The sequence below is a fragment of the Nannospalax galili genome, unplaced genomic scaffold (assembly GCF_000622305.1).
Source record: "Nannospalax galili isolate Female #2095 unplaced genomic scaffold, S.galili_v1.0 scaffold309, whole genome shotgun sequence".
NCBI classification, from domain to species: domain Eukaryota; kingdom Metazoa; phylum Chordata; class Mammalia; order Rodentia; family Spalacidae; genus Nannospalax; species Nannospalax galili.
The window spans coordinates 1447912-1463528 of record NW_008359589.1 but is presented as its reverse complement, the minus strand read 5'-3'; the positions used below and the strand labels follow the sequence as shown (position 1 = coordinate 1463528).

At 39.6% G+C, this 15617-nt stretch overlaps 1 protein-coding gene across 4 annotated transcripts in view; it reads right to left on the bottom strand.

The window, feature by feature from the left end:
• Nucleotides 1-211: 211 nt before the first annotated feature.
• The window catches only part of Nucks1 (nuclear casein kinase and cyclin dependent kinase substrate 1), a 37498-nt gene continuing 22092 nt past the window's right edge, over nt 212-15617 (bottom strand). Inside the window, exons 3-7 of one of the 4 annotated variants that reach the window (XM_008823310.3) lie at nt 14596-14701; nt 12313-12368; nt 8321-8473; nt 6371-6520; nt 212-5227 (exon numbers count right to left, since the gene is read on the bottom strand). In XM_008823310.3, coding sequence (XP_008821532.2) covers nt 5028-5227; nt 6371-6520; nt 8321-8473; nt 12313-12368; nt 14596-14701 — 665 coding nt within the window. In that variant the 3' untranslated portion in view covers nt 212-5027. Of the gene's footprint in view, nt 5277-6370; nt 6521-8320; nt 8474-12312; nt 12369-14595; nt 14702-15617 lie in introns of all 4 variants that reach the window. The other 3 variants (XM_017795656.2, XM_029558752.1, XM_029558753.1) reach the window with 3 other exon arrangements.

Sequence of the window (15617 nt, the reverse complement as noted above, 5' to 3'; positions counted from 1 at the left end):
AAGAATAACTTGCTTCATAGGTCCCCCAAAGAAAAAAATAATAAAGGGGACAATGCCAACATGCTCAACAATAAGGGCTTCTTTTCCTTATTTTTTAATACAAAATACAAGCAAAGAATACATAGTTAAAACAAAGTTCAGGAGCAGACACGTAGTCCTGGAAATCCTTCAATAAAAGCAAAGCAGGAGTTTTTCTTTTTGTCTAGGCAGATAGAGACTGGGATATGTAAAAATTAAGTATCACAAAGACCATCACACGATTCTACCAATGCATGTTGCATCTATAATTCACGAACATGGTCAACAAAATCATGTTCACTTCAACTCCATTTCATTTAAATTAAAGAAAAAAACTTTTAAATAAAGTGGTTACATTCAAACTTTAACTTCCTTAGTACCATGCTGCAGATTCAGCATCGTTAAGGTATTGCAAGAATGCCCAACCCTCTGGTGTCTGATCATGTATCTAATGACACTGCAGTATGAAGAAAGGGATGCCTGGGTCTCAACCCACAGACTAAAGACAGTGAAGCAGGTTCCTCTTTGACTCTTCCTGCTCAGAACATGTAAGATTAAGAACAAAAATCAAGGAAGGCTGGGAGTTTTAGAGCTGGCAAATGAAGCCTAAAAGATGCATCAAGGCAAACAATTATTGAGAGCTTGGCTGCTGCTTAACCTGGCAAGTCTTAAAGGAATTAAGTGTGTAAGGTTTGCTGCAACATGTTCATGGTAAACAGTCTACGTAGAGAGCTCTTATTTACAAATCTTGTAACAAATGCCTCTGGAGGAAAAAAAGAGAAAAAATTCACTAACTTCCAGAAGACAAAGGTTTAACTGCCAGATACAAGCACGCACTCACACATACCCACACCCACACAACACTTTAGGGTTTTTATACATGTTATTTTTACGGCATAAACTGAGTGCTATACCCCCCATCCCGTAAAGGAACAACAACAAAAATAATCCCAATTTACTCCCAATTTACCCTCCCCCCATAATCTAGAAAACCCTCCCTTACCCAATATACAAAGTGTCTGCACAACAGTGGTTCTACAGTCACATGGAGCATGCTTGAACAGATGTCACCAGTTCAGGTACTCATTGGCATGGCAACAGGTAGATATATGGGATTTTTTTCCCTCAATAGTGGTTATTACAATCAGCACCACTGTGAATTAGGCTTTGAACAAAAGTGTAACTTAATGGATTTGATATTCGGAAAGAATCACGTATTTTTTGTAAGACAAAGGGCAAAATTAGATTGAGATAGAAAGTTGGCTATTGACAGCTTGATGTCCTTCTCAATAGTCAAAACACTCTTCATCTTTAAGCAAACTTGACTTCCACAGAGAAAATGAATACACCCTCAAGAGAAACCAGAATCTTAATTTCTGCTACTTTTTGGCAGGAAAGATATATTGCTTGTTACCTCCATCTAAACAGAAGAGCACAGCTGCCTTCCCCACTCCAAGCCCTAGGTGGGCATGTTTTCTTTTCAGTGTAGCTACTGATGACCTTGGTAAAACTGCTCAAATTGGCATTCCACGGCAACCAAGCTTTCCCTTTGCTTCTGGTATTCAATTCTGCTCTTACCTTTCTAAAACTCAGTGGTTCCTAAACCAGTTTGTTTAAAGAAAAGCACTGTTCTCCCTAACCTAGAAGCCCAAAATCTACTTATCACTTGCATGTTCATGGGCATACACTATTTAAGAAAGTGTCACCTGTCATGGTGGCATTCATTCCAACACTGCAACAGTAGAGGAAGAACTCCCAACCCGGCTACAGAGTGAAACTATATTCCCAAAAGTCAAATTCAGTTGACTATATCCATAAATACCAAAATGTTGCTAGATTATAACCTCATATTCCACTTTCTTAATTTGTTACCTATAAGAAAATGTTTCAACCAAAATCAAGACTGAACTGAGACAAACCAGTTATTTTGAAAAAAAACAAAAACAAAAAACAAAAAACTATCAAAATTTCTTCAAGAAAACTCAACTTCGAGTCTTCAAAATCAAGATTACAAAAACCACCAAACAAACCAAAACTCTTTCTCAATGCTTCCTTAAAGAAAGAAGCACTCGCTTATCAAATTAGTATGCAGTGGAGGTATGAAAGGTAGAAGAGTTTTAGTAAGTGGGACAAATCTGTCATTGCTAAGATTAAAACTTACCCCTTGGGACCCCTCTCCCAAATCTCATCTGAGCTGGGAAGGGTTAAAAGCAGCAGCAAGTCCCCACTGAAATAAGACAAAAGCTACCATTTCTGGGTAGGGGGTGAGGCTGACAAGAGCCTTTAGAACTAGAATGTAGTGTCAGTCAGCAGAACTGTTGAGACTTAAGTTATAGAGGTAAACCTAGTTGACCTAACTTAGGTAACATAGACAAGCACCTTCAAACTAACATCCCGTTTCCTGAGCACTGCAAAATAAGACAGTAAATGCTATTGCCACTTTACCATAGGCACACTAGAAAAAAGGGGACCAACATTAAGCCAAGGGAGGTGCCAATGGCGAGTCACTATCAGCTTACAGCTGTTAACTCATCCTGATGTCATTATTAAACCTGACTACTGAGCACCTGTTTCCAGTTGAGTCACCCTTAAATGTCCTATTCACATGCATGATTTGAGGGGAAGACCCAGTGTTTTGAACCACCAATAAGAATTGGAGAAAACAAAGGTCATTCAGAGCCTATGTGCTCACTTGAGGACAGAGATCCTTCTGTCCAGCCTGTAAATAGAGAATATACTTTTCAATCTGAGGAATTAGTTTTAAATGGTACCCCAAACAAGAAACTCAATCAAACAGACACAAGTAACTTAGAAGACACAAGTACTTCTAAATTATAGGCACATACAATCAGATGTTAGCACAGATTTAGAGACTGCTCAGAAAAAAAGAAAAAAAAAGACTGAAGTTGAAAGATACCTACCCCCAATTGTTCATGAAATGTAATCTAAGAAAAGCCCAAATGTCACTAGGGATGTAAGACTGCGTTCCATACAACCCTAAAAGGGAGACATGACTGGTGGAAATGCTGCTGAGTTGCTGACTTATGAACACAAGCCTTTTTTTCTTACAGATGGATACCTGAGCAAGCCACTGAAGCAAACAGAATAATCCTTAACATCCCCATTACATAGTTCACAACTATAAATTCCATCATCATATAAAACATTTGCTACTGATGCTCAAGTCTCTGTTTTGCCATGTTTAAAACTCATTATCAGAGTGAAGGATTAAGATGACTCTGCCTTTCTATAAAAGCAGACCTAAGAATATTCTTCAAAGTGTGTCTTAAAAATGAGAGTAAAAATATTTCTTAAATAACTCTTTGTCCTAGGGAATACCTATAAGAAAACTACATTGCCAGAGACAAACATGTTGATGTCTAAAAACAAAAAACAAAACAAATCCAGAAAAGTAGGATATTGAGAAAGCAAATTTAGCTCAAGTGAAGGGAAAAATACAGAAATTACATGTCACTAAATGTTCAATAAGCACACTAGAGAACCTTAAACTTTGCTCCTTTCAGTCCATTTTATGTGAAAGTGGAAGACCAAACCTATAATCTACCTCCTGATGCTTTGCTAAGATGTGTTGTCAGTTATTAATGGCACACTGGGCACCCTAAAACACAGTTCTCTAGTCTTGTTGCATCTCAGGCTCTTGCTTTAAGAAATGAGCAGTGAAGGAGGGGTCAGACCAACTAAGAAGCAAAACCAAACTCCACAGTATAGAAGCAGCATTTAACATACCTCCCACCCTGTCAGTAAGTGAACATAGAGCCAGGAAAATAGTATCCCACAGTAGAGCTGGGAGGCAGGGCTGTGCAGGAGTGCTAAGTAGCAGCGGGAAGTTGTGTGCCATCATTACCATGCTTCTATGAAGAAATGGGAAGATTGGGAGATCAAAAGGAAAATGTGTTATTCCCAAATAAAAACAGCATAGTTCATAGATCTGAGCACACAGATAGCATAAAAGAGTTCCAATTCTCTATGTTCATGTAAGAAAAAAATCTCAATCTTTTGTAACTGAGCTTCACATTAACTGGAAGTTTATTTCCTTAAAACCTTACATCGTCCATCTGAAAAGAAATGCACTCTGGTGCAGAGATTCATTTTGTCACTGAAATTCTAGGGAATTTTTCTCTTTTTAACTTTTGATCCTTGGTAAAATTTTATCCAAAACCCAGGATACATATATATTTTAAAAATATGAACCAATAGATAATTAAATATGAAATTGAGAGTGATTTTGATTTTGGTGGCCCAGTTTTTAAAACTCCTTAAAGACTGTAGCAAGATAAAAAGATCACTGGCTCTGAGTCTCTTTGAGAATAACAAGTATTAAAAAAAAAAAAAAAAAAAAGGAAAACCCACATCCCCAAATAAGCTCAGGGAACCCATTCCCTCCCACATCCTAGGGGAATAAGTTGAGTACTTTCAGTTAGCAATCCAGAGTTCATGTTTATCAGCTCCCTCACCAGTGAAGTTTAGTCATGATTTTTTTTTTGACATTTATACTTATGTATAAAGACATATAAGCTCATGTTAAATGACAACTGGTTTTTCAAAAGTACAGGCAAAGAAAGAACAATCATTTCTAATTAAAACCTTTCTAGTTTTTGATTACTGTTCAAGATGCTACTCTTTAGCAGAAAGCAAAGTTTCCATAGTGTCCATCTCAAATCTTATTGCTTTACAACTGTGGTATACCTTTCATTGCAAAATAAAAAGATGAAGCAGTCAATCCAGTGATTAATTTGACATGGCTTTCATTGGGAAAAGGGGATGGGGGTGGCAAAGAGCAAAGACAAATGGTAACTTAAACACTTTAACATACAATGGTTTTGAGAGAGAGAGAGAGAGAGAGAGAGATAAAGGGGAGAGATTGAGATTCTTTTGACAAATGAAAAAGCAATGAAAGCCCATGAGTCAAGCCATAGCCAAAACCGTGTCCTAACTTAAGTAGGTTTCCATTTTTTTTAATAAAATCTCTCCCAAAACATTATCACTTTTTAATCTTCCCCAGACTGCACTTCATCTTCAGACCCTTCATCTCCAGATTTCTCCATTGGGGGGCTTGCAGACGTCTTCTTCTCTGGAGGGCTTTCTGCTTCCTCGTCGTCATCTTTGGGAGAAGGAGTCTTATCCTTTGAAGCCTTTGAAGCTGTGGGGCGACCCACTTTCCCTTTGCCTTTCACTGGACTAGGTGTCACTGAAAGAAAGGAAATCACAGTTTGGGGAAGAAAAGAGAAAAAAAACGCCTAGAAGGAAAAAAAAAAAAAAATCAAATTGCTCTCTAAGAATAGTATCTATTTAAAAAATTCATCTCGCTGGGCGTGGTGGCGCACACCTTTAATCCCAGCACTCGGGAGGCAAGCGGATGGATCTCTGTGAGTTCAAGGTCAGCCTGGTCTACACAGTAAGTTCCAGGACAGCTGGGGCTACAGGGAGACCCTGTCTCAAAAAGACCAACTCCCCCGCCCGCCAAAAATAAAAAAACACACACAAAAAAAACCCTCATCTCACTAAAAAGGTACACAATTTAGTAAACATATGCATAAATCTCACTTTCTAAATAGCCACAATAAATTACTGCAAAATGCCATAATATTTTCTGATCTTTTAAAAAATTTTATTATTTTTATTTTATGTGTATATGTGTATTGCCTGCATGTAGGTAAGTGCACCTGTGTCGTGCAATGCCTGTAGAAGACAGAGAGGCTGTCGGATCCCCTGGAACTGGAGTTATGGACAGTTGTTAGCTGCCATGTGGGTGCTGGGATTCGAACGTGGGTCTTCTGCAAGAACAGTCAGTGTTCTTAACCACCAAGCCATCTCTCCAGCCCCTTTCTGATCTTTTCTTAAAAGAACTATAAGCAAATCTAGATTTGGCAGAAATCATTAGGGCTAAGAAGAATATTTATGGTCAAGAGCAACTTTGTTTTCAATAGATCCACCTTGTTTTTATTGCCAGTATTGCCTTATTCTCAGAGAAAAGAAAAAGGGCTGGAGACTAGAACACAGAACTTGACTGTATGATTGTAGATCTGCACATTTTCACATCCTCACTAGCTGCTAGGACTATGCTACCAGAGAAGTATATGCTACATGAACAGTGTTCCTACCACTCACTGTGCCTGAAACAGAGGTCATTCCCAAATCTTGCTTACACACAGCAGTAGTTGAAGAACAGGGATAAGACTACAAGTGTAAGACAGAATCCTTTTGGATTTCTTGTATTTCTATCAAAATACAAGGCCACAATGTTGAGGCCTAATGAAGAATTTGTGGTGAGAAAGTTTAGTTCTTAAAAATTTTTAAAGCAGAAATTTGGTTTTACTTCATTGGGGCTCACCTGTAGCCTTTAGCCTTGGTTTGGGCATTTTCTTCTCTTTTCTCTCAGGTTTGGACTTCTTAACCATCTTTTTGTTTTTCTTTTTTGAACTGCCATAGTCACTATCGTCGTCGTCTTCCATTAGGAAATCTTCATCGCTGCCAGAATCTTCTGAGAGGAAAGAAAGAATTGTAACATCCACCTTAAATGTATAAATCCTTCTAAGTGAACAAAAGGAGTGAGTGCTGAGAACAAGTGGAGGACAGGAATTGGGAGTTATGACTACTGCATTCTATCTGATGCTATACTATCCATTTGGTTGTTGTTGTTACTGGCCTAATTTGTAAAATGGGTGTAGTGTGTACCTCACGTGAGTTAATGACTGATTGCTTCTAATTGTTTTGTTTTTATTGAATTTTTTATGACTGACTTGTTTGAAGAATTGACTGAAAATGAAGGAATAAGACTTAATAAGAATAAAAACAGAAACCAGGTCAGGTGCAATAGCACATTGCCTATAATTGCTGAGCTCAGGAGGCTGAGGCCAGAAGATGGCAAATTCCAAGCCAACTTTGGCTACATACTGAGACCAAATAAGGCTGGAGATGAATAGTTCAGTGGTAGAGGATTTGCTAGATCCTACCCTAACTCTGATCCCTAGTACTGCAAACAAACAAACCAACCTGAAAACCATCAAATACTGAAGTAATTTTGGTAGTTTCACCAATCTCATGTAGTATTTTTTGAAAGGAACCCGAACTGATCTTTGGCTAAACAAAACATAATAAAGCAGAAATATACATAACTAATCTAAACCAATGTCCAGAATTAACTTTGTGTGGGGAGAAAGTGGTCTATAATCTTCCTCTGCTAGGCTAAAATTAAAATTGTAAAAAGACTCAAAGTAGAAAGAAACCATTACATATATTGAACAATCAATCATAAGAATATCTGAACATAAGCCAGGTGTGGTGGCACATGCCTTTAATCCCAGGACTCTGGAGGCAGAGGCAGGCAGATCTCTGTGAGTTCAAGGCCAGCCTGGTCTACATAGGGAGTTCCAGGACAGCTGGGGCTACAGGGAGACCCTGTCTCAAAAAGACCAAAAAAAAAAAAAAAGAGAGAAAACAATGTCTGAACATTAAAAAAAAACCATAAATGAAGCCAGATGTGGTGTCTCACACATTTAGGCCCAGCACTTGGGAGGCACAGTGGAGTTCCAGGCCAACTGGGGCCACAGATAGGACCCTATCTCAGAATAAATTAAAAAAAAAAAATTTTTTTTAATTTGAGTATAATTTGACAGTGAATCTATCCAATCCAACTGTGTATTGATGCTCATTTTCTTTTTTTTTTTTGGTCTTTATTAGACAGAATATCCCTGTAACCACAGCTGACCTGGAACTTGCTATGTAGACCAGGCTGGCCTCTGCCTCCTGACATTTATTTTTACTTATGTGTGTGTAGGCACCTGTAGAGTTACAGGCAGTTGTGAGATACATGCCGTGGGTGCTAGAAACTAAGTTCGTTTGGGTCCTCTAAAGGTTGGAGAAATGGCACATATTCTTCAACAGGGAATATCTGCTTAACTTGAGAGACTGGATGCAAACATTTAGCATCTTAGAAAATATCAAAGTCACAAACTACAATTACAAATAAAGGACCAGGATTACCATGTAGTTCAATAGATAAGAATGCTTTGCCTGGCATGCATGAAAAGCCCTGTGTTAGCTAAGCATGGCATTTCACACCTTTAATCCCAGCACTTGGGAGGCAGAGGCAAGAGGATCTCTGTGAGTTTGAGGCCAGCCCAGTCTACATAGTGAGATTGTGTTAGATCCTCAACACTCCCTAAAACTGAGAATGGTGGTGGCATGAGTTCAAGGCTATCCTCACCTACATGATGCTGGGCTACATGAGAGCCCTTCTCAAAAAACAAAGGACCAAAGAGCAATAGCTAACTGTACATACTCTCCTGGAATGGTGCCTCATCCTCTTCCTCTGGTTCTTCCTCACTCCCCACATCTTCTAAGAGCATCTCTCTCTGTTTAGAAGCTGCTTTAGATGCTGCCTGCCGTTGCTGGCGCACATTTTTATGGTCGTCTTTTTCATCTTCACTGTCCTCTGCAATATAAGTTATTGTGATATGATGATTGAAGAACTTTGCATTTACCAATATAGAATACAACCACAGCTTTACTTCATTCTTTAGAAAAAAAAAATCATTTTTTAATTTTACATGTATGAGTGTATTGCCTGCATGTAGGTAAGTGCACCCATGACATGCAATGCCCACAGAAGACAAGAGTGTTGAATCCCCTAGAACTGGAGTTATGGACAGTTGTTAGCTGCCATGTGGGTGCTGGGATTCAAATCCGGGTCTTCTGAAAGAACAACCAGTGTTCTTAACCGATCTCTCCAGCCCCAGCTTCATTTCATTCTAAAAGTAAACCTATCCTTAAAAATTCTTAAAGTCAGCTGGGTGTGGTAGTGCGTATCTTTAATCCAAGCAGAGGCAGGTGAATCTCTGTTGAGTTTGAGTCCAGCCTGGTCTACATAGGGAGTCCAGGCCAGCTGGAGCTACAAGGAGACTCTGTGTCAAAAAGCAACCCCTGCCCCAAAATCCTTATATACATACATAAACGGAAATAATCTATACCCTGCTTAAAGAGTTGATGCATGATTTTTAAATATGTATGAAGTACCTTGCAGAAAATTTAACACCTAGAATTTGCTCAGTAAACAATAGTTCTATCAAATTTAGAAATATTTTGTCTAATGTATGGAATTAAAGATCCACAATTCTCAATTTAGAAATCCAAAATGTTACAAAAACTTTTTTCATTCATAATTTACATGGTGGAAAACTATGATTTGATCTAAATATAAGGTGTTTTACAATCTTTGTTAAGTGTGAAAATGAAAAAAAAAAAAAATCTTTAAAGTGTGGTAGGGCACATCTATAACCCTAACTAGAGGAACAAGAGTTCAAGGCGCATCTATACTATAGGAAATTGGATTAAAACAAATAAGCAAGCAAACAAAAACAAAAACTTCAGAGCACACACCTTTAGTCCTAGCACTGAGGAGGCGGATGCAGGTTTCTGTGAGGTCAGTCGGGTCTACATATAGTTCCTGGCTAAAAAGAGTCCTCCAAAACCAACCAACCAACCAACCAACCCAGCCTCACAAACTCCCCCAGCAAAATACAAAGAGGGAGATAATGTTCACCAAGAATCAACTTAAATAAGATGATTATGTCCTCATGACTTTTTTCTTCTTTGGGTTTTTTTTTTTTTTGTCTTTTTGAGACAGGGTCTCCCTGTAGCCCCAGCTGTCCTGGAACTCAGTATGCAGACCAGGCTGGCCTTGAACTCAGAGATCCACCTGCCTCTGCCTCCCAAGCGCTGGGATTAAAGGTGTGTGCCACCACGCCTGGCTTCTTCTTTGGTCTTTTTGAGACAGGGTCTCCCAGTAGCTCCAAATAGCCTGGAACTCACTATGTAGACCAGGCTGTCCTGGAACTCAGAGATCTACCTGTCTCTGACTCTTGCAGGCCTGTCTGAACCCTAACCCCTCACTCCCTGCCTGTATCCCCTCAGCATGACCCAGGGTGCCGTGTGCTTTTGCTCAAAAGGTGACTGTGCCATCTCCCCACCATAGTGCCCTTGCCGCTGGCTCCCTGAAGGCCCAGACATGTATGGCAGCACAGGATCCCTGCTATGAAGAATGGCAGTTCCAGGTCCCCCGAGGCCGGGAACTATTGGGACATGTGATAGCACCTCATACCTCAACTGGTACGGCTCCCTCACCCTAGGCACCTTTTTCATCCACTGGGAAGCCCCCACCAGGGCATGGGGATCTGTGGTCATCTTCCATTTTATGGAGAAGGCCAGTGTGGGGCCACTGTGCTGGGAATAAAGGTGTGCACTACACCCGGCTATTTATTTTTTACTTTATATGTATCAGTGTATTGCCTGCATGTATGAAAGTGCATTACTTCCCTCCTCTTTCCTCTGAATCACTCTCAACATACACCCAATTTCATATTCTGCTTTAAAAAAAAAACCAACCTGGGCATGGTGGCACATGCCTTTAGTCCCAGCACTTGGGAGGCAGAGAGGCAGGTGGATCTCTGTGAGTTCAAGACCAGCCTGATCTACATAGTGAGTTCCAAGCCAGCTGGGGCTACAGGGGGAGACCCTGTCTCAAAAAGACAAAAACAACCAAACCAAACCAGTAAATCCAATTAGTGCTGTCTGCATGTGTAAGGCCTTCTACTAGAGCACAGGCAACCTATCAGTGGCCACATCCCAGCAGCTATTAACTGCCAAATAGCTCCTCAGCTAGAGGTGGGACCTTGAGTCCCTCCCCACTCTGATAGTCAATCACTTTTAATGCCAAAAATCTCATCTGGAGACAATTAGAGAATGGAACTGACCTTGGCAGGCCCTAAATGGAATCTAACGGAATCTACCTGGCAGGAGTTGTACTTATGAGTAAGTACACAGACATGCATCTTGAAGTACTCAAAAACCTAACAAAGGTAAGGTTTGAATTAGGGGTCACAAGCAATCGAATGACAATGCACACTATACATTATTTTTAAAGTCACTAGATAGCAAGGAAAGCAGAAAACCTCAATGGAGTGAATTTAGCAGCTTTGTCTACCTTCTGTATTTTAAACAGCAGTCAGGAAAAGGGACATTCAGGAAGACAAAAGGAGGGATACACAGGCCCACATTAAAGTAGCAGAAGCAATAAAGAATAAAACTTTTTTTAAAAAAGTTTATATTTTATTTATTATTTTTATTTTATGTGTATGTGTGTATTGCCTGCATGTAAGTGCACCCGTGTCGTGCAATGCCCATGGAGGACAGAAGAGGCTGTCGGATCCCCTGGAACTGGTGTTTTGGACAGTTGTTAGCTGCCATGTGGGTGCTGGGATTCGAACCCAGGTCTTCTGCAAGAACAACCAGTGTTCTTAACCACTGAGCCATCTCTCCAGCCCCAGGAATAAAACTCTTAAGAGTTAAATTTAAAATAATACCAAACAGTAAGTCTTTAGGATTGAATTTATTCATGGAAATTGCTCATTAGTTAAAAAAAAAAAAAAAAAAAAGTTAGTTTTAATTGTGTGTTTGTTTGTGTCTGTCTTTGAGTGGGTATATTCATGTAAGTTCAGGTGCCCAAGAAGTCCAGGTGTTTGAACTTATGGAGCTGGAGTTACAGATGGTTGTGAGCCAGTGCTCTTAAATTGTTGAGCCATCTCGCTAGCCCCTTATTGACACAGGGCATCCTCAGATAACACTGGCTGACTCTGTACTTGCAGCAATCCTGTTTCAGCACCCTAATTGCTGAGATTACAGGCATCTGACACCGTTATCTGTTTAATTCTTTTAATTTAAAATGTTAGCAAAATCCTTTCTCTATAGCTATTGCTTCAAATGACATTTACTTAGTTCGATGTCATTTTCTTATGCATCTGAAAGTTTTGAACTTGACTATATATGAAAACAACCTGTAGATACTTAAAAAGCAAAAACAAAACAGTGATAAGGATTGAGAATCGCATTTAGTTTTGTGAAAATGGAAAACAGCTGGCCTGGAACTCACTACATAGACCAGGCTGGCCTTGAATTCACAGAGATCCGCCTGCCTTTGTCTCCCAAGTGCTTGTGCCACCACGCCTGGCTGAAAATGGAAACACTTTTAAAATCGTGCAGAGCCCAAGGTCAGAAGAGGGTGTTGGATCCTCTGGAACTGGAGTTACAAATGGCTGTTAACCACCATGTAGGTGCTGGGAACTGAACCTGGGTCCTCTGCAAGAGCAGTCAGTGTTCTTAACCAATGAGTCATCTCTCCAGGCCCAGAAACATTTTTTATAATCCCAGCATTTGCAAGTATCTGACACACAATACTGAAAATATGAATTATTCCTACTGCATTAAACATCATTGTACCTGCTGAGTGAGAATCATCCTTCTTGGTCTTCACATCTTTTTCTTCTGAATCCTCACTGTAAAGCAAAAAGAAAAAGTAAATGCAGGGTGTGGTGGCGCACGCCTTTAATCCCAGCACTTGGGAGGCAGAGGCAGATGGATCTTTTTGAGTTTGAGGCCAGCCTGGTCTACATAATGAATTATAGGATAGCTGGGGCTACAAAGAGACCGTATCTCAAAAAGACATAAAAGAAAAAAGAAATAGAGCTAAATCTAAACAATTGCTGAGTATGGTGGCTCATACCAGCAATCCCAGTACTCAGGATGCTGAGACAGAGGACTGACATGAGTTTAAGGTCAGCCTGAGCTATAAAGAGTAAGACCCTAAGCCAGGTGTATCTCTGTGAATTCAAGGTCAGCCTGGGGCATATCATGAGACCTTGTCTTGGAGGGGGTGAGGGTGTGGGGAATTAAGACTGTCCACCCCCACCACCACCCTAAACACTGTTTGATCACAGACTTCTAATATCAAACTTAAAAGAACACTGAACTCTTAAGAATGAAATTGCTTTCTTACTTGACAGGGATGTTCATGAACAGGCATAATTTCAGTTACTATGGAAAATTAAATTGCTTCCTAAGACTCAAGGAGAAAAAAAAAGGCATCTCAACACAGGCCTACTTTATAAGAATATGCAAAGAGGAAAAGAAAAAACTCAACCAGGGGTCTTGCATGAGTAAAGCCCTAGGTTCAATACCTCTTCCCAGGTCCACAACAAACAAAACAGAAAAATAAAAAAACAAAATTTTGTTTTTTTTACAAATACAATGAAGTGTATGTTTTCCTCTAGCTATTTCAGTGAGTTTACAAAGAACATCAAACACTATTAAGCCAAATCTCAACTTTTAGATGGAAAGGAATAGAAAAATCATCACAGCATTGGTTTTAGGAATATGATTAAAGTTGACCTAAAAGCTAGCCTGGGAGGTGCAATGAGACCCTGTCTCCCACCAGGCCCCAAAGGGAAAAAAAATTCAGGCCAGATACGACATGAGACACTGTAACAGACCATAAATAGCTCATTCTTAGGAGAAATATACATGAATACAATTAAAAATATTTCTGACTTGAGCTATTTAAACTGAGTAAGAGATATACTCCAAACTCTGGAAGATGTCTCTCAATGGCATATTATATCATTTTCATCAAAACTCCATTTCTGAAATTTTCTCCTCAACAAGACACTAGAAAAGTTAGCTATATAAACAAACACTACTCAGCAAATTAATATAATAGTGATTTTAGTGTTTCAACTACTATTTCATTTGTCTGTAACATTTGGAAGTGGTAAAGCCAAATGGTTAAAAAGGGGACTTTGGGGCTGGGTGTGGTGGCGCACGCCTTTAATCCCAGCACTCGGGAGGCAAAGGCAGGCGGGGTCTCTGTGAGTTTGAGGCCAGCCTGGTCTACATATGAGCTCCAGGTCAGGTGTGGCTAGAGGGAGACCCTGTCTCACAAAAGACCAAAAAAAAAAAAAAGACTCTGAGGTCCAACAGGTATAGTTTCAAAATCCGCTTATCTAAATCACTGAACCCTCAAATCCAACGTGTTATGAGAATCAAGTGATAATGTACATAAAGTACAATACAGTCTGAAATATTCTTCTTCAATCAGCAGCAGTAGCAGCTGGATCAAGGTCTTAAAGTTATACTACATTACATATGAAAGTATGTGTATGCTTTGAAAACCAGGCAAAAATTCCATCATCCTGCTCTCAGTGTAGTTATATAAATTTCAATGCATGTGACTACATTTGTGTAACTAAAAGAAAAGAGCTTTGGGGATGCATAGCTCAACAGTAGAATGTCTGTCTAGCATGTGCAAGGTCCTGACACCACATCAGAAAGGGAGGGGAAAGAGGAGGAAGAGGAAGAGGGGAAGATGAGACAGAGAAACAACATGCACAGACCATAAAATTCTGCAAGGTGTAGTTATGATCCTGCTATCGATCTGTGACCAAACAGGAATGTCACTTTTTTCTCCTATCACTATAATGAAGTTTTTCAATACCAACCTGACGTAACAAATTAACAACACTCTTTTGGCTCATATTCGTAAGTTTGAGAAAGGTGCAAAGGCATTCCTAGAGATAAATTATAGCCTATATAACATGGACTACACAAACATCAAGTGGACAGTAAATAGTTCCCAAAAGCATAGACTTCATAAATTTAGAGATCATAGATTGCCTTCATTTCAGAGTTCTGATACTGTAAGAAGAAAGATAAAGTAATGCCTCCTACCTGTCTTCTTGTGAATTCTTTCCAGATCGCCTTTTATTTTTAGCTTCTCGAGGAGATGACCGAATTTTCTTAGCTGGAGGGCCTGAATCTCTTCCATAATCTTCATCTAAACAAAAACATTTTTTCAAATTCAATTAATTATACTGATTTTTTTTAAAAACTTCTTTCTTAAAAAAGATTTTTATGTGCCCGAGTGTTTTGCCTGCTTGTACATAAGTGGACCATGTGCAAGCAATGTCCACAGAGGCCAGAATAGGGCATCAGATTTCTTTAAAAAAAAAAAAAATTTATTTATTATTTTTATTTTATGTGTATGAGTGTATGGATCCCTGGCTGGAGGTAGGGCAGTTGTTAGTCATCATGTGGGTGCCAGGAACCGAACCTGGGTCCTCTGCAAGAGCAGCCAGTACTCTTACCTGCTGAGCCATCTAGCCTCTTTAAACTACATTTCTTTTTTCTTTTTTTTTGAGACAGGGTCTCCCTGTAGCCCCAATGCTGGGATCCAAGATTTGTGCCACCGTGGCCAACTTTAAACTACATTTCTTAAAAAAAAAAAACCTTTTATTTGGGAGGCTGGAGAGATGGCTCAGCAGTTAAGAGCACTGACTGCTCTCGCAGAGGACCTGGGTTCGAGTCCCAGCACCCACATGGCAGCTAACAACTGTCTGCAACTCCAGTTCCAGGGGATCCGAAGCCCTCTTCTGACATCCGTGGGCATTACATGACAGAGGTGCACTTACATGCATGCAATATACTCATAACACGTTAAAAAATTATGAATAAAATATATTAAAAAAAAAACAACATTTATTTGATTGTGTATGGGAATGCCTGCCATGCATGCATGTGGAGGACAGAAAACAACTTGCAGGAAGGAGTCAGTTCTCTCCTTCCACCATGTGAGTTCTAGGGATTGAATTTAGGTCATCAGGCTTAGCAGCAAGTGCCTTTACTCACTGCATCTTGCTGGACTTTATATTTTTAACAGATGAAAAAGATAGAAGGTTAAAAGTTAACAGAAA